Source organism: Centropristis striata, chromosome 17, assembly GCF_030273125.1.
Source record: "Centropristis striata isolate RG_2023a ecotype Rhode Island chromosome 17, C.striata_1.0, whole genome shotgun sequence".
Taxonomy (NCBI): domain Eukaryota; kingdom Metazoa; phylum Chordata; class Actinopteri; order Perciformes; family Serranidae; genus Centropristis; species Centropristis striata.
Window position 1 is genome coordinate 6679166 of NC_081533.1, and position 18426 is coordinate 6697591.

Below are 18426 nucleotides of genomic sequence, written 5' to 3' on the forward strand. Positions count from 1 at the left end.
GATTTTTCCATCTAGCGCCCTGGCAGTAATGGGTTTAGGCAGGATCTCAGTCTTAATGTCAAGTTTTTGAACCATCCCCCAGTCCAGGAGATCTGCATCTGCCCCCGAGTCAACCAACCCCCCCAGAGTAACAGTCTGGTCACGAATAATTACCTGGACCTCAGTCAGGGTACGAGAAGGGAAGTTGAGGACAGAGGGTCGGCTCGCCAGCGCCCTCCTCCTCACTGGCGAGCCTGTCCTTTTGCCGGGCAGGATGACAACTGATGACCTGGATGGCCACAGTAGAAACAGCAGCCCTCCTGTTTACGACGCTGTCGCTCCTCGGGTGTGACCTTGGCCCTGCCCAACTGCATGGGCTCCTCGGGAACGGTAGCGAACGCTGGTCTCTCTGGAGAAGGTTGCGGCTGGGGCTTTGATGTCCAGGCTGTCCTGGGAACCGGGGCAGACGTGCGCAGTCTTTCTCTGCGTCTCTCTTGAAGACGGTGGTCTATGCGAGAGGCCATGGAGATTATTGTGTCCAGATCGGTGGGAAGCTCTAGGGGTGCCAACTGGTCTTTGATAGAGTCTGTAAGTCCGTTCATGAAAGCGTCGATTAACGCAGGTGTGTTCCACCCACTGTCTGCTGCCAAAGTCCGGAACTCGATGGCGTAGTCTGTGACTCGGCGATTGTGCTGTTTGATCTGCATAAGCACCCTGGACGCCTCCCTTGCTGGGGAGGAGTGATCAAAAACCCGGCTCATAGTATTGGTGAACATGGGGAGTGTTTGGCAAACGGTTGAGTCTCTGGACCATTCAGCAGTGGCCCAAGCTGCTGCTCTACCCGTCAAATGGGACATAATAAAAGCAATTTTAGCCTGATCAGAAACAAAGGCAGCCGGGTTGTGTTTAAAATGTAAGTCACATAGCACCAAAAATGGCCTACAGTTTCCTGAGTCTCCAGAAAACTTATCTGGGGCGGCCAGCCGAAGTCCAGAAGGTGGAGACTGGGCCTGGTCCAAAGCAGCAGCGTTTCCAGCAGCGGGTGTGTGTGTCGTGGCAGGTGGGGGCTCCGAGGGATCAGCCTTGAGGTGGTTGATGAGAAGATTCAGCTGCGTTGTCAGGAGGGTCACTTGGTTGGTGACCGAGGACTGGAAACCCCCCTGTTGCTCAGTGAGATCCCGGAGACCTTGTTGTATGGTGGACAGGTGTCCCTCGTGCTCATGCAGACGAGCACCCTGGGCTCGCAGGGCTGCCTTCACAGCTTCAGAGTCTGCTGAGTCCATCTCTGGTCAGTTCGTTCTATCAGGGACTTTGACTTCAACGGAAGACTCAAAAGCAAAAACTCAGAAGCAGGAAGTATAACAAAAAGTCTTTACTTGAATGAAAGGCAGAACAAAAAACGCTCTCAAGGAGGCTGCAAAAATACAACATAAAGCGCTCACACAGGAGGTTACTACAAAAGGCTCACTAATACGGAAAACAGAAACGAGACCCAAAACCTGGTTTTCCTGGACGTGGAACATGCATAGTAGACACGACGAACTGACACGAGACAAAGGGAGACAGGGTCTATATATACATGAGGGAGGGGAGCCCAGGTGAGATGAATCAGGTAACGAGGAGACGATCACAGTGGAGGGAAAACTCACACAAAGGGAGGAAGTGAAGTGCCTGAAACAAGATGGGAACAGGTGAGTACAAAATAAAACAGGAAGTGAACGACAAGACTAGACATGAGTGATTTAACTTGACATGAAAGTGCTCAACAGAATTAACAAACTTTGCGTGACATAACACACAGAAGACACAAAATGACTAAAAAAACAATACCTCAATTAAGTCATGGTCACCTAGCATATATATATAAATATATATATATATTTTTATTTTTTTAAATGCTCTTCTCTTCTTTTTTTTCTCTTCTTTTCTTCTTTAACATATAGCACTCCTGTAGCAATGACAGTTGGCTCTTAAAGTTATGTACTTACTTCATTCCTGTGGTCTATGTCTAGTACCATCAGGTTGAATGCACTTATTGTAAGTCGCTTTGGACAAAAGCCTCAGCTAAATGACATGTAATGGAATGTAAAAGACACAAAATGTCTAAAAAAGAAACAAAATAACCAAAAAAGACACAAAATGACAAAAAAGGACACAAAATTACTAAAAAATAAATAAATAAAATGGCCAAAAAATACACAAAAAGACAAAAAAATGACAAAAAAGACACAAAATTACCAAAAGAACACAGAAGACACAAAATGACTAAAAAATACACAAAATGAGCAAAAAAGACACAAAATGACTAAAAAAGACACAAAATGACCAAATTTGTTCGGCTAAACACATAAGACCCAAATAAAATAGAGCCCCACTGGAATTAAAAACCAGAGTTGGATGACAGGATCACAAACAATCACAAGATCACATTTATGTTGGTTTTTCTTTGTTTCTGTGTTGATCCAGTAAGTCAGAACAAAAAATCAATTATTATTAGGTCATAGGTAAAAATAAATATAGCGACATGGCATTTAAATATTTTTTAAGTGGTGTATACAGGCAGGATGAAAAGGAGTCAAAAATGGACTAAATAGCCCAAAACTCCATAGTGTTAACGCTGTTAGAGCTGGACATCCTCACAATGTGAAAAACACACATCAGGTCTGATGTGTTCACGTGTAAACAGATAAATAAAGTGAGCTGCTGCTATGAACAGTGCTGTGTGATGTGGAGCTGCTGTTGGTCAGTCTGACTGCAGATATGAATATGACGATAAATATGATAGATATGTACAGGATCATCTCAATAAATCAGAGTTTGATGAAAGTAAATTTCCACTTGTTAAAGTCAACCAAGTATTGAGTCATATAGATGACAAACTGTTCAGAAGACAACATTTACATATTAAACAGACTTTTAAAATTGGTCTTTTATAATATTCAATTTTTTATGAGACACTGAATTTCAGGTCTTCATCAAATGTAAGCCATATTCATTATAATTAGAACAAATTAAATAAATGAAGACATGACATTTTTCATTCTGTGTGTAATGGATCTATATCATGTGTTATTTCACCTTTTTGAATTGAATTACTGACATAAATAAAATGTATATCATATTCTGATTTATTGAGATGCTCCAATATGAAGGAGCGACTCAGAGCTCTACAGGGTCCTGATGGAGTCCAGGACAGACCAGGACCCACCAGGACCCACCAGGACCCACTTCGACCCACCTGGACAGACCAGGACAGACCAGGACACACCAGGACCCTTTAACCCTTTAGAGACTCAACAGCCTGAAAAAAAGTCTGAAACTTTAAAATATATTTAAACACTTATCACAGTTTGTTATATAAATAAACAATAAACAATCACCCCCTCCGTCACTGCGCATGCGCCTCTGTCGAAAGGGCGCGCGCTGTGCTCGCCCTCAGCTCGGTCACGCGCCGTGGCAGAGGATGGAGAGAGAGACGGAGAGAAGAGTGTGTGTGTGACTTCCGGCCGCGGCTCGGCCCTGTGATGGACAACAGCAACAACAACAACAACAACAACAACAGCAGCAGCAGCATTAACCCTCTCAGCAGCAGCAGCAGCAGCAGAAGAAGAAGAAGAAGAACTCGGAGGACTTCCCGTTCAAACTTTTCCTCCTCCCTGAACTCTGAGCGCGCTCCCACGGCCTGAGGCTGCAGTGCGCATGCTCACTGTGTTTGGCTGCAGCGGCGTTAAATGGACCGATTGTCTTACCGGGACCGGCGGTGACGTCACCGCGGGAGTGGGGCGCGCGGCCGCTGAGCCAAATCACAACCAGGAGTGTCGAGAGCGCGCCTCAGCGGAACACATGAACGTGAGTTTGTTTACACCCGTGACGTCAGAGGGCTGTTGTTAAAGTTTCAGCTCAAAGTTGGTTCGTTTTAGTTTTTATTTGTTTGTGTTTAAAGTTTGTTGTTTGTTCTTTTACAAGTAATCTGGTTACTTTTTATCTGATTACTCAGTTGAACAGTAAAGGTTAAGACTGTGTTTCAACTGTAAGATCCTGCAGAACCTGAAGTGAACACACACACACACACACACACAAACAAAACCACAGTAACACACACACACACACACACACACACACACACGCATAAAGCCACAGTAACACACACACACACACACACACACACACACACATAAAACCACAGACACACACAGAGACGTTAATCCAGGTTGTGCAACCAGCTGAGCAGAGTGAGTCAGAAACAGGAAACAGAAGAAGAAAATGAGTGTGAGACGAAAGCTGCATAGCGAGAGACACCGACCCTGACCAGAGAGAGAGACAGAGAGAGACCCTGACCAGAGAGAGAGACAGGATGTGTGGTGAGACAGGTTAAATGTAACTTTCAGTCTGCAGACACACTGAGTACTTTGAGACATTACTGGGACATATAGACTCTGTGAGGACGTGCCCTGTGAGACAGACTGAGGACTTTGAGTCACATCACATTACATTACATGTCATTTAGCTGACAATAAGTGATTCAACCTGATGGTTCTAGCCTCAGACCACAGGAACCAAGTCAGAACAGAACTTTAAGAGCCAACTGGAACCGCTACATCGGTGATATAAGCTGAAGAAGAAGAGAAGAGTGTTTTTATTTAGTTATATATAGTTAGACGACCATGACTTAACCGAGGTATTGTTGAAGAAGTAGGTCTTGAGCCTGCGGTGGAAGATGTACAGGCTGTCTGAGGTCCTGATGTCGGTGGGGAGCTCGTTCCACCATTTGGTTGCCAGGACAGAGAAATTCTGGAGGTGGTTTTGAGGCGAGTCGCCTCACAAAGGGTGGGAGTCTCCAGCTGTTTGGCTGATGCAGAGCGGAGAGGGCGAGCAGGGGTGTAGAGTTTGACTAGGACCTGGATGTAAGTAGGACCTGAACCATTAGCAGCGGAGTAGACCAGAGCTAGAGTCTTGAAGCGTATCAGCCACTGGTAACCAGTGAAGGGAGGGAGGAGGGGTGTTGATTGCAGGCAGGGGGCGCTATGACTGTGTGTCAATATTGACACATGGGTGTGTTCAGGGCTGGACCCTAATCAAGTGTGTGAAATTTGGGACAGATTGGACAATGTATGTTCAAGTTATCCAGTCTGGTGTTAGATGGCGAGACGCCATATTTTGCCGCCATGCCACGCCCACATAGTGTGACCATCGGTAAAGCTTTATACAAGTTTTGATCCGAAAGGCTTTGTGATGGTACTGACCAAGTTTGAAGTCCATGGGGTGAAATCTATTGGAGGAGTTATGTAAAGTATGCAACTTGGTCATTTTATGAAAGGGGGCGTGGATAAAGCATAAGGGGCGGGGCTTTATGAAATATTGTGATGTAGAAGTGTTAAGGGCTGGACTCTGATGAAGCATGAGAAGTTTGGACCCGTTGGGACAATGTATGGTCAAGTTATACAGTCTCGTGTGTTATGGCTAGACGCCATATTTTGCCGCCATGCCACGCCCACATAGTGTGACCGGCGGTAAAGATTTATACAACTTTTGATCCCAAAGGCCTTATGATGGTACTGACCAAGTTTGAAGTCAATGGGATGAAATCTGTTGGAGGAGTTATGTAAAGTATGCAAGGTGGTCATGTGATGAAAGGGGGCGTGGATGTAGCATAAGGGGCGGGGTTTTATGAAATATTGTTCTTTAGAAGTGTGAAGGGCTGGACTCTGATGAAGCATGAGAAGTTTGGACCAGATGTGACAAAGAATGGAGAAGTTATAATGATCTCGTGTTTTTTGGCGAGACGCCATATTTTGGCGCCATGCCACGCCCACATAGTGTGACCGTCGGTAAAGATTTATACAGATTTTGATCCCAAAGGCCTTGTGATGGTACTGAGTGAGTTTGAAGTCAATCGGGTGAAATCTGTAGGAGGAGTTAGTTAAAGTATGTGACCTGGAAATGGCCAAAAACGATGAAAAGTGCGATATTCAATCCAAGATGGCCGACTTCCTGTTCGTTTTCGGGTATGAGTTCTTGAGACTTTTTGGTGCGTCTTCCCATGATACACGTATTTCGTGTGTGTAGGTGAAAATATCCTATATTGTGCAGCTCTTTTGAAATTTTCAAGGGGGCGCTAGTGAGTCATTTTGCAAGGTCCATTCCCGCGAATACCAGAATACGTAAATTTCACGTGAGATTTATGTATATTCCAAATTTGGCAAGTTTTTGAATATGATAAAGCCCCCAAAAAGGCAATTCATTTCGGTAATAAAAAACGGACCAATTTCAATAGGGTCCTCGCACCGTTAGTGCTCGGTCCCTAATAATAACTAGGCCTGCGAGCAGGACTGAACGGGACTGAGCAGAGTGGAGCCGTCGGGGGAGGGCACGTCGAGGGAGGCCACGTCGGGCGTGGCGATGTGGGCTCAGTCCCTATGCGTCCCAAATGGCGTGTCTCCTACCACTGTGCTCGGGGTAGGTGTAAAACATAATACTTGCTTTAGCCAGCAGGGGGCGCTATGACAGTGTGTCACTATTGACACGTGGGTGTGTCCCGGGCTGGACCCTAATCACGTGTTTGAAATTTGGGACAGATTGGACAATGTATGGTCAAGTTATGCAGTCTCGTGTGTTATGGCGAGACGCCATATTTTGCCGCCATGCCACGCCCACATAGTGTAACCGGCGGTAAAGATTTATACAACTTTTGATCCCAAAGGCTTTGTGAGGCTACTGACCAAGTTTGAAGAGAACTGGATGAAATCTGTAGGAGGAGTTCGTTAAAGTATGCGGCATGGAAATGGGCAAAAACAGCAGGAAACGCCATTTTCGATCCAAGATGGCCGACTTCCTGTACGTTTTAGGGTATGGGTTCTTGAGACTTTTTGGTGCGTCTTGTCATGATACATGTATGTACCAAATTTCGTGTCTCTAAGACATTCCTGTGCGAGGGGCTTAATTTTCTTGACTTTCAAGGGGGCACTGTTGAGTCATTTTGCCACGCCCATTCCCGTGACCACTAGAATACGTACATTTCAGTGGGGATTTATGTATATTCCAAAAATGTCGAGTTTTTGAATATGATAAAGCCCCCAAAAAGGCGATTCATAATCCGGAAGACAAAGAATAACTAGGACTGCGTGCAGTACTGAACGGGCCCTCGCAGTACACGCGTGTCGGGGCATGCTGCCGTCGGGGTTTGTGCGTTACAGGGGCCAGGCTATACCACCCCTATGAATTTCATTGCCTTAAGTCTTATGGTCTGGGCACATTGGCACTCATTAAATTAAACTGCCGCCAGAGCGCCACCTAGGGGCCGATCAATTAAATCTTTAAGGGTTATCCTCAGGAGGGTATTGACAATAAGTATACCAAGTTTGGTGTTAATCCACCCAACCGATTTGGAGATATAAAATACTTAAATTTAAAGAGCGCCACCTAGTGGTAATCGTCCAAAATTTTGCAGCAAGCCTCAGGGGCTCATGGGAAAGTAGTAACCTGAGTTTCATGTCATTCAGACACACCAATGTGGAGATATGCAACACTTTGTGTTTTTTGTTGAAAATAGTGCAACCTGCAGGAAGTTGTTATGTAATAACTTGAGTATTCTTTGGGTAATCAAAATTCTTTTAATAACATTTTGTCATGAGGGTCCATAGATGCTGTGTGCAAAGTTTGGTGCAAAACGATGAAATTGCCTAGGAGGAGTTCGAAAAAGTATGTTTGCGACATTTCGCGAATTTGCGAAAAAAAACGGTAGGCGAAAATGGGAGTGGCTTATATCACAAGATTCAGCACAACTCAGTGAACGCGTGGATATAAGTTTTTGGAATGTGCGATGAAGTATGTGGGAGTTATTAGCCTAAACGCACTTTCCTTTGTTATAGCGCCACCTAGTGGTGGAAATTCAGGACGACAATAGATTATAACATTTTTCGCCAGGTGTGACTTATATTTCAAGTTTCATGAGTTTTGGGGTATGTTCAGACAGTGAAATATGCGATCATTTGGGAAGAAGAATAAAAAAAAAAAAAAAAAGAATAATCATTAGAAATACAATAGGGACCTCGCAGGTCGTTGCCTGCTCGGGCCCTAATAAAAAACAGACCAATTACAATAGGGTCCTCGCACCGTTAGTGCTCGGTCCCTAATAAGAAAAAAACAGACCAATTTCAATAGGGTCCTCGCACCGTTAGTGCTCGGTCCCTAATAATAAACGGACCATTTTCAATAGGGTCCTCGCACCATTAGTGCTCGGTCCCTAATCAACGGACCAATTACAATAGGGTCCTCGCACCGTTAGTGCTCGGCCCCTAATAAATAATCATTGGAAATACAATAGGGACCTCGCAGGTCGTTGCCTGCTCGGGCCCTAATAAATGAATAAATGTACTCACTCCATTAGATCTGCATAAAAGAAATATTTTTTGTGAAAAATTTAAGAGGTGTTCAAACGACACTAAAACCACATGGAAAGTTATAAATCAGTTGCTGCATAGAGAAAAAAAGACCTACCCAGAGTTACCTTCAATCTTTTTAGATGGTGACAATTCTTTTAATAATTAATTTGATATAGCTCAAAAATTAAATGATTTTTTTGTTAACATTGGATATGAATTAGCTAGTAAAGTTCCTGCTAGCTGTGGTAATCCACTGGATTTCATTACAGGAAACTATCCTTCTATTTCTTCCTTTAAGCCTCCTGATGTTCAAGAAATAAGTGACATTATTGATGAACTAAAAACATCATCAGCTGGCCATGATGACATTTCTGCATCGCTTGTTAAACAGGTCAAGCCGTCAGTTTTGCAGCCACTGGCTTACATTTTTTCCTCTGTCTATGTCAACAGCCGTTGTACCAGAGGATTTAAAAGTTGCCAAAGTTATTCCTCTGTTTAAAGCGGACAATCCATGTTGTTTTAATAATTATAGACCCATTTCTATTTTGCCATTTTTTTCAAAAATGTTAGAAAAAATCACATACAGAAGGATCCTTTCTCATATAGATTCTAATTCAATTCTTTACAAACATCAGTATGGTTTCCGGAAAAATCATTCCACTCATATGGCTTTGCTTCATTTGATTGATAAAGTTACCTCTGCATTAGAAAATAATGAATTTGTCTGTAGTATTCATTGACTGGTCAAAAGCTTTTGATACAGTCAACCATCATATTTTATTGAAAAAACTGCTTAGATATGGTTTTCATGATGTTACATTTGAATGGTTAAAAAACTATGTCTCAAACAGAAGACTTGTTTGTTTGTATTTATGGATGCTACTCCAACAAAAGCTACATTACTTTGTGGGGTCCCACAGGGATCCATTCTTGGACCATTATTATTTCTTATTTATATTAATGATGTATCAAATGTCTCAAATATTCTTTATCCAATAATGTTTGCAGATGATACAACTCTAGTTCATTCTCACTCAAATGTTAGTTCTCTGATTAAAATGTTAATGTTTGTTTGACTTCATATACTACATGGTTCAAATTAAATTATCTCTGAATATAAAAAAATCTAACAATATAATATTTTGTGGCAAAAAAACATACTCTAGAGACTCTTGTAAAGTCATAATTCAGTCTGTTGAGATGCCTCAAGTGTCAACAGCAAGATTCCTGGGAATCTTTGTTGATGAGAGTTTGAGTTGGAAAGCACAAATACACTGGGTTAGCAAACAATAAGTAAATCTATTGGTATAATTAAGAGGATTAGTAATTTGGTAACTACAAACTGTCTTCCTACACTTTATTATAGTTTAATTTATCCATATCTTTCATATTGTAATATTGTTTGGGCAAGCACCTTTCCTACTACACTCCATAGAATTTTGGTTCTTCAGAAACGTTTTGTTAGGATGGCAACCCGATTTGAGTCACATGCCTCATCTGTACCCCTCTTTCAGAAACTCCAAATACTTACTGTTCATGACATCAATATTTCTCAAATATGTGTTTTTATTTTTAAGGTATATTCAGATCATTCAACGCGTCAATCTTTAGATCTTCATCCTCCAAGATTTCTGACATGCAGAGGTCAATTTATTGTTCAATTTAGGGGGACCAAATTATGGAATACCTTTTCCCATCTGGCAAGGGACCCCATCTCTGTGAAATGTTTCAAAAGATGTCTGAAAGCTCATTTAACTGCTGTTTTGTAATTCCAGTTCACACACAAATACACTTTTTTAACATGTTCATTTTTGTTTTTAATTGTTTTTGTTATTGTCATTATAACTTGTTGATGTTATACATTTGTTTTTTCTATTATCAGTTTATTACTTTCTAATAACTATGAAATTTTGGGTGGAGGCTTTAAATAAGCCCATTTGGGTTTTCTGCCTCTCCCTGCACTTTACATTATATGTTATCTTTGTCATTATATGTAATTCTAAATTCAAATAAAATAAAACCTAAAAAAAAAACATCAGTAAGATTCACCCTTAAGAGTTAGGAAAAGCGTTTCTGTCATTGCAACTGAAACGTCCTCTGAAGTCACATTAACGGGTTTCTCTTTGTGTATTGCAGTGAGGCCGTAGTGTGTGTGTGTGTGTGTGTGTGTGTGTGTGAGTGAGGATGAGTGGGGGTAAGAAGAGGAGTGGTTTCCAGATCACCAGTGTTACCTCCGAGTTGAACCAATCAGCTCCCGGCGCGGTCCCGACCGTCGTCCAATCAGGCGCCTCGCCCCGCAGCGCCCAGGGAAGCTCCTCCCAGCCAACCACGCCCTCCCTGAAGAGGAGATATGTGTCCCATGAGGCCGCAGGGCTGGGCTGCTCCTCCAGGTTCCGGGTGGTGCGTCTGGCGGTGGGCGGGGCCGGCGGCCGCGGTGAGCCGTACTGCCGTGGCCGCTGGACCTGCACTGACTTTCTGGAGCGACAGGAAGGGGCGGGGCTCAGGCGGGTGATGGACACCATGAGACACGCCCACTCGCTGGAGTCCCTGGAGATGATTGGTCGGGACATGGACAGGGGTGGAGTCCACTCGCAGGACACCGCCCACCTGCTGGCTCAGCCAATCAGAGGCCGGGAGTTGGGGCTGGTGGCGCGCAGCGGCCTGTCCTCCCCCAGCCCCCAACAACCAATCAGCATCCGGCTCCCAGACCAGCAGGAGCCAATGGGAGCCCTGGGTTCTGACTCCGCCCCTCCGCCCCCCTCGCCCCGCCCACGGACCATCCCTCCTCCTCTCCGATTGGATGTCGACGCTGCAGGACGGGTACGACACGTTTCTATTGCACAAAGCTCAGTGGCCCTGCCCACTGACCTGTCTGTCTCTCTGTCAGTCTGTCCTCAGGCTGTCTCACCCCACAGACCTGTCTGTCTCTGTGGGTCTGTCCTCAGGCTGTTTCACTCTTAGCTGACCTGTCTGTCTTTCTGTCATTCTGTCCTCAGGCTGTCTTGCTCTCCTCTGACCTGTCTGTCTCTCTGTCAGTCTGTCCTCAGGCTGTCTCACTCTCAGTCGGGCTCCCCCCCAGGCAGACCGTACCACCCCAGTCTGACACCGGTCCAGACCCCAGCAGCCTTCAGTCTGGACCAGACCATGTTCGAGCTGCCGGGGGACGCCAGGTGGGTCTCTCAGTCTGCAGGGCTGTTGTTGTTTATGTTTGTTATTAATTTTCACTTATTTTCAAAGGACGGAATCATCGCCGTCAGCTGTTTATGAAGCTGGTTGTTGAGTTGAATCTCTGTGAGAATAATCCAGTCAGTCTGTGTGAAATAATGTGAAGAATATTGGATTGATCCAGTCAGAGATCATTGATCAGTCTGATCAGAGACTGAACCAGTTTCATGTCTGAAACATCAAAGTTCAGGAAGGTTTCAAATAGTTCAACGAGAAATTTGAGCTGCAAGAACTCCATGATAATTATTAATAATATATTATTAGTAATATATTATCCACCATGAGTCAATAATTTGTTTCTTTCCTCTTTCAAAACAAATGAAAGTGATCGCTAATAATCATCAATTCATTCATTGGATAATTAATTAACTAACTGCTGGTTTTAAAGAGCTTCAGAGTTAAAGCTGACACACCAGGTCAGCTGTGTGTGTGTGTGTGTGTGTGTTTGTGTGTGTGTGTGTGTGTGTGTGTTGGATTAAGACGAACAGAGGACCGTTGTTGTGAGAACTCAACTGTTAGAAACAATGGCTTCAGGACCAAAAGGAGGTCTGTGAGGACCAGGAGGGGGTCTGAGTGGACCAGGAGGGGGTCTGTGGGGACCAAGAGGGACCAGGAGGGGGTCTGTGGGGACCAAGAGAGACCAGAAGGGGGTCTGTGAGGACCAGGAGGGGGTCTGAGGGGACCAGGAGGGGGTCTGTGAGGACCAGGAGGGGGTCTGTGGGGACCAGGAAGGACCAGGAGGGGGTCTGAGGGGACCAGGAGGGGGTCTGTGGGGACCAGGAGGAGGTCTGATAGGACCAGGAGGGGGTCTGTGGGGACCAGGAGGGACCAGGAGGGGGTTTGTGAGGACCAGGAGGTGGTCTGTGGGGACCAGGAGGAGGTCTGAGGGGACCAGATGGGGGTCTGTGGGGACCAGGAGGGGGTCTGTGGGGACCAGGAGGGGGTCTGAGGGGACCAGGAGAATAGAATAGAAATACTTTATTAATCCCACCAGGGAAATTGTGTTTGTCACAGCAGCTCCCAAACGACACGTCAGACAGAAATGGCAAGAGAAGAGAAAAACATTTGAACACCACACATATGGTCACATCAAAAGAGAAAAAAACATTAACACGATACACTTTTAAAACTATATACATGGGGTATAAATATCAGTATAAATACCAGTGACAGTAAAATAAAGACCAAGTAACCTTAATCTAAAAAAACAAGTAACTGTTAAATGAAAAAAAATTCATCATAAAAATCTAAAACCTTCCAAGAGAGTTTGTGTTTATGGGAGACTGTACAGAGCAAAGACACTGATTGTTTAAAGTGCAGTATGCATGTGAGGGAACTGTACGTATTTATTGCACAAACAAGATTGGAAGCTATTGGACCTGATTTGGAGTGTCTGATATTTTGAGGGAGGACTTGGAGAGACTGATGCTCACAGGTAGGAAAGACTTCCTGGGTCTCTGTGGAGCAGTAGTCTCTAACTGAAGGTGCTCCTGAGTCTGTCCAGCACCTCATGGAGTGGCTGGGAGTCATTGTCCAAGATGGCCTGCATCTTAGACAGCATCTTCCTTTCCAACACCACAGTCAGCGAGCCCATCTGCACCCCCACAACATCATCATCAACATCTTTAATAACTCCTGTCTGTATATGAAGCATATTTCTGATGTCAGTAGAAATGTAGAAAGTGAAGAATGAAGCTCTGTGTCTCTGAGTGGGCGGGAGAGAATCTGCTGCTGCGTTCCTATTGGCTCTGGCTCTGCGTGGGCTGGGGCTGGAAGGAGAGAGCAGCCAATCAGAGAGCAGGGAGTGAGTGTGTGGGTGGCTTATTGTCTCTCAGCTGGTGAGAGGACACTCAGAGACCCTCAGAGACGCTCAGAGACACCCAGAGACACTCAGAGACAGTCTGAGACACTCAGAGACACCCAGAGACACTCACAGTCTGAGAGTTAACGAGTCACCTGGATGTCCTGAGATAGCTGCTGATTGGACAAGACCCTCATCAGGGACCTGTGACCTCACAGAGGACCAGCCAGTCAGAGACAGGGAAGAGAAGACTTTACTGTGTGAAAAAACAATGAAAAATGACGGAACTGAGACCTTAACGAGGGACAGGAGACCTTAACAAGGAACAGGAGACCCTAACGAGGGACAGGAGACCTTAACGAGGAACAGGAGACCCTAACGAGGGACAGGAGACCTTAATGAGGAACAGGAGACCCTAACGAGGGACAGGAGAGCTTAACGAGGACAGGAGACCTAAACGAGGGACAGGAGACCTTAACGAGGACAGGAGACCTTAACGAGAGACAGGAGACCTTAACGAGGGACAGGAGACCTTAACAAGGAAAGGAGACCCTAACGGGGGACAGGAGACCCTAACGGGGGACAGGAGACCTTGACGAGGGACAGGAGACCTTAACAAGGACAGGAGACCTTAACAAGGAACAGGAGACCCTCACGAGGGACAGGAGACCTTAACAAGGGACAGGAGACCTTAACGAGGGACTGGAGACCTTAAGAAGGGACAGGAGACCTTAATGAGGAACAGGAGACCCTAACGAGGGACAGGAGACCTTAACGGGGACAGGAGACCTTAATGAGGAACAGGAGACCCTAACGAGGGACAGGAGACCTTAACGGGGACAGGAGACCTTAACGAGGACAGGAGACCTAAACGAGGGACAGGAGACCTTAACGAGGACAGGAGACCTTAACGAGGGACAGGAGACCTTAACGAGGACAGGAGACCTTAAAGAGGGACAGGAGACCCTAACGAGGACAGGAGACCTTAACAGGGGACAGGAGACCGTAATGAGGGACAGGAGACCTTAACAAGGACAGGAAATCTTAACGAGGGACAGGAGATCTTAACGAGGGGCAGGAGACCTTAACAGGGGCCAGGAGACCTTAACAAGGAACAGGAGACCCTCACGAGGGACAGGGGACAGGAGGGCTGTAATTGGTTGGTCCTGACAGACGGAGGGCTGTGATTGGTCGGTCCTGTGTGACGGAGAGCTGTTTGGTTGGAGATGTTTGGAGGTGTCTCTGACAACGCCCCCTGTCCTCGCCCTCAGCGGCGTCCCCCCACCACCCCGCCCCTCCCCCTTAGGAGCCTTCAGCTCGTTGCTAAGCAACCAGAATCTGTGGTGTTTCGGAGGAAGGTCAAAGGTCGCCTGTCGGGTGCCAGGGAGTCCTGGCCTGGCGCCAAGGGGGGTCAGAGGTCACTGAGCCTGCTCCCTACTGCGCCTCACCCTCATTGGTCAGTCCCCGTTAGAGCTCCACCCAGGGGGCGGGGCTCCGATGCTGCCATGATGTCACTGCTGCTGTTCTGCCACAGGTAACCATAGCAACCAGTTGACCATAGCAACCAGCTAACCATATGCAACCAGGTGAGAACACCGGCTGATCGCTCCACAGACAGTCCGTGATCAGATCCAAGCTGAAAACTGTCTGTCTTATTGTCTGTCTGTCTGTCTCTCACCTGTCTGTCTCTCTGTGTCTTACAGTAGTTCCAGTAACAGTCTGATCGCCATCGACAACAAGATAGAGCAGGCCATGGTGAGTTTACCTCAGCTCCACTGGTGCTACACCTTTGGTACTCATTAATACAGAGATATGTGTGTGCGTATGTGGGTGCGTGCCAGGTGGCAATCTCTGTGCCTGAGCATGGAAGCCACCAGGAAGTGCATAAAGCCTGCAATTCACCGAAAATTCCAGTAGGGGGTGCTAAGTTTGGCTGCAAAAGAAATCTGCCCATTCATTTCAGTGCTAAATTTGAAAACTTCTCACTTGATTTATTACCTCAGAAAAATTTTTCAGGGACAACATTATGGTCTCAATCGCTAGTAAAAAATCTTCTTCAAGACAATTTGATGTCAATAGTTCTAATAATGGCCCCATTTAGAAGAAAATAGAAGATAAAGAATCGTATGATTTGGGGCGTTTCTAGCTTTGATTGACAGGTCACTGACAACCAGGAGAGAAGCAGAGCAATGCGTATCCACGGCAAAGTGTCAATAAAGTTATATATAACGTTATATAGATAGAAAAGAGGACGTTTACCAATTTGGTCTCCCTTTCACACTGTATTTTCACTTAATGACAGTTTATATGAAAGTTTTGTTCAGTAAAAATGTCTTGTTCAGTGTTTGGCTGGACTAGCAGACACTCCAAGGAGTCGCTGCTCAGTTTTCTGAGGTAAGAAAGATACATGTTGTTTTTGTTTTTTTGCTAGCCAAAACTAACTTCCCAGTTAATGCTCCAGGTAATGCTAACATGAATTAGCAGTGGCTTCTCTCAGTCGGGTTGCCGGTGTAGAGAGGCTGTAGTCAGTGTCGTCAGATCCCTCGCGCTCCGCCACAGTCCAATTATGGTCTGCTCCGCGTATTGGAAACAAGATGGCGATGAGTGTAACGCTGAACTCGAGGCTTCCAATGGGCAGTCCACAAACCAATGGGTGACGTCACGGTGACTACGTCCATTATTTATATACAGTCTATGGTGCGTGCGTGTGTGTGTGTGTGTGCGTGTGTGTATGTGTGTGTGTGTGTGTGTGTGTGTAGGACCTGGTGAAGAGCCACCTGATGCTGGCGGTGAGGGAGGAGGTGGAGCTGCTGAGGGATCAGATCAGAGAGCTGCAGGAGAAGAACGAGCAGCTGCAGAGAGAGAACCACATCCTCAGAGCCCTCACACACACTGTACACACATTACACAACACATAACACACCCTCTACACACAGTACATAACACATAACACACAGTCTACACAACACATAACACACACTCTACACACAGTACATAACACATAACACACAGTCTACACAACACATAACACACACTCTACACACAGTACATAACACATAACACACACTCTACACAACACATAACACACACTCTACACACAGTACATAACACATAACACCGGGATTCCACTGGATGCAATACGACTCCGAAACGGGTCCGTCCGCAACGGGTCCGTCCGCAACGGTTTCAACACACACCGGATCCGTCTGTGTCGAGCTGTTGCGGTCAGCGGAGTCCCGAGGACGAGACCTCGCAAATTCATGCGTAATCAAGTGATATAACCGGGAGAGAATCAACATGTCCTCATCAATGACTGGAGACAAATCCAGCGACTCGGTCTTAACGAGCACTAACGATCGGCCGGCTTGTTAACAAGAGCCTCTTGTTAACAAGCCAGCCGACCTCATTAGCGGCAGTTAGCTACAGTTAGCTCTGTTGCAGTACAGTGTGTATGTGCTGCTGCTGCAGGAGGTGTTCACTTATAGATATCTGTTTGTTTACAACAAGCACCGGACACTCTGTGCACAGTGCACAGTGTCTGCCACCGTGAACGCGAGGTATTTTATTTTGAAAATATACCGGATGTTTTATTTTGTGTCTGTGCACGACTTCCTGCCCCGAACGATCTGCTCTGTGCTAAATTGATGTGCCGTGCTCCGTCATCCAACAAAAATAGAAGCTCTGCGCAAGTGTTGCGAGGGCTGACGGATGGCCATGCGACATCGGACTCACTACACAGTGGATCTGGAGTCGGTGGAATCTCACACATTGATTATGAGCGCGTAACGGCTCCGACGACGGATCTCCAGCCGTTACGCATTCAGTGGAATTTAGGGGTATCACACACTCTACACAACACATAACACACACTCTACACAACACATAACACACACTGTACACATAGTACATAACACATAACACACACTATACAACACATAACACACACTCTACACAACACATAACACACTCTACACTCTACGCAACACGTAACACACACTCTACGCAACACGTAACACACACTCTACACAACACAACACACACTCTACACACTACACAACACATAACACACACTCTACGCAACACGTAACACACACTCTACACAACACAACACACACTCTACACAACACATAACACACACTCTCCACGACACATAACACATAACACACACTCTACACGCAGTACACAACACACACTCTACACAACATACAACACATAACAGACACTTTACAAACTCTACAACACACATAACACACACTGTACACAGTACACAACACATAACACACTGTACACACTCTACACAACACATAACACACATTGTACACACAGTACACAACACAAAACACACACAGTACACAACACATAAAAACAAATACCAAGAAGCTGCGACACTAAGTCGATGCATTAATTGTTTTATATCAGATATAAATCTGTATTTATGAGGAGACCTCAGTTTATTAATGATGAATATAATAATAATTATTAATAATTAACATGTTTCAGTTGGTTTGTGTGACTTATTGTGAGTCTCTGCTGAACCAGACTCCATCCAGAAAACCATGGTTTTAACAGCATCAGTTCAGCACCATGTTGTGGTTATTTCAGCTCCTTTAGATCTGTTTATTCACATTAAATCAGATAAATCTCTTTATTGTGACATGTTGGTGAACCAGTCATCACACTTTCTATAAATAATTTTCTTTCTTCAGAAAAACAGTTTAATTTTGTCTGAAACATATCCAGAAAATAATTCTGTTATCTCAGGAAACAAACTTTATTTTGTGATAATAAAATAATGTGACAGCTTTTAACATATTTTATTGTTTGATAATAAACTTATCACAATATAAATGATGTAGCGGTTTCACTAGTTTAACTGCTGATCACGGTCAAGCTAACGAACAAATGAATGTTACAAATAAAATATATTTCATTAAAAACAATTCAAAGTCTTTACGGTTTGATTCTTTGTTGTTTGTCTTCACGTCCTCACCACACACACACACACACACACACACACACTCAGTCACAGACAGACACACG

The 18426-nt window shown here is 45.0% G+C and overlaps 1 protein-coding gene across 1 annotated transcript; it reads left to right on the forward strand.

Moving 5' to 3' along the window:
* Window positions 1-3434: 3434 nt before the first annotated feature.
* On the forward strand, window positions 3435-18326 carry zgc:153012 (uncharacterized protein LOC777626 homolog). The gene is made up of 5 exons (XM_059355395.1): window positions 3435-3828; window positions 10497-11180; window positions 11397-11530; window positions 15090-15141; window positions 16146-18326. The coding sequence occupies exons 2-5, from the start codon at window positions 10545-10547 to the stop codon at window positions 16302-16304; spliced, it is 981 nt and encodes a 326-aa protein (XP_059211378.1). The 5' UTR covers window positions 3435-3828; window positions 10497-10544; the 3' UTR covers window positions 16305-18326.
* Window positions 18327-18426: the final 100 nt, after the last annotated feature.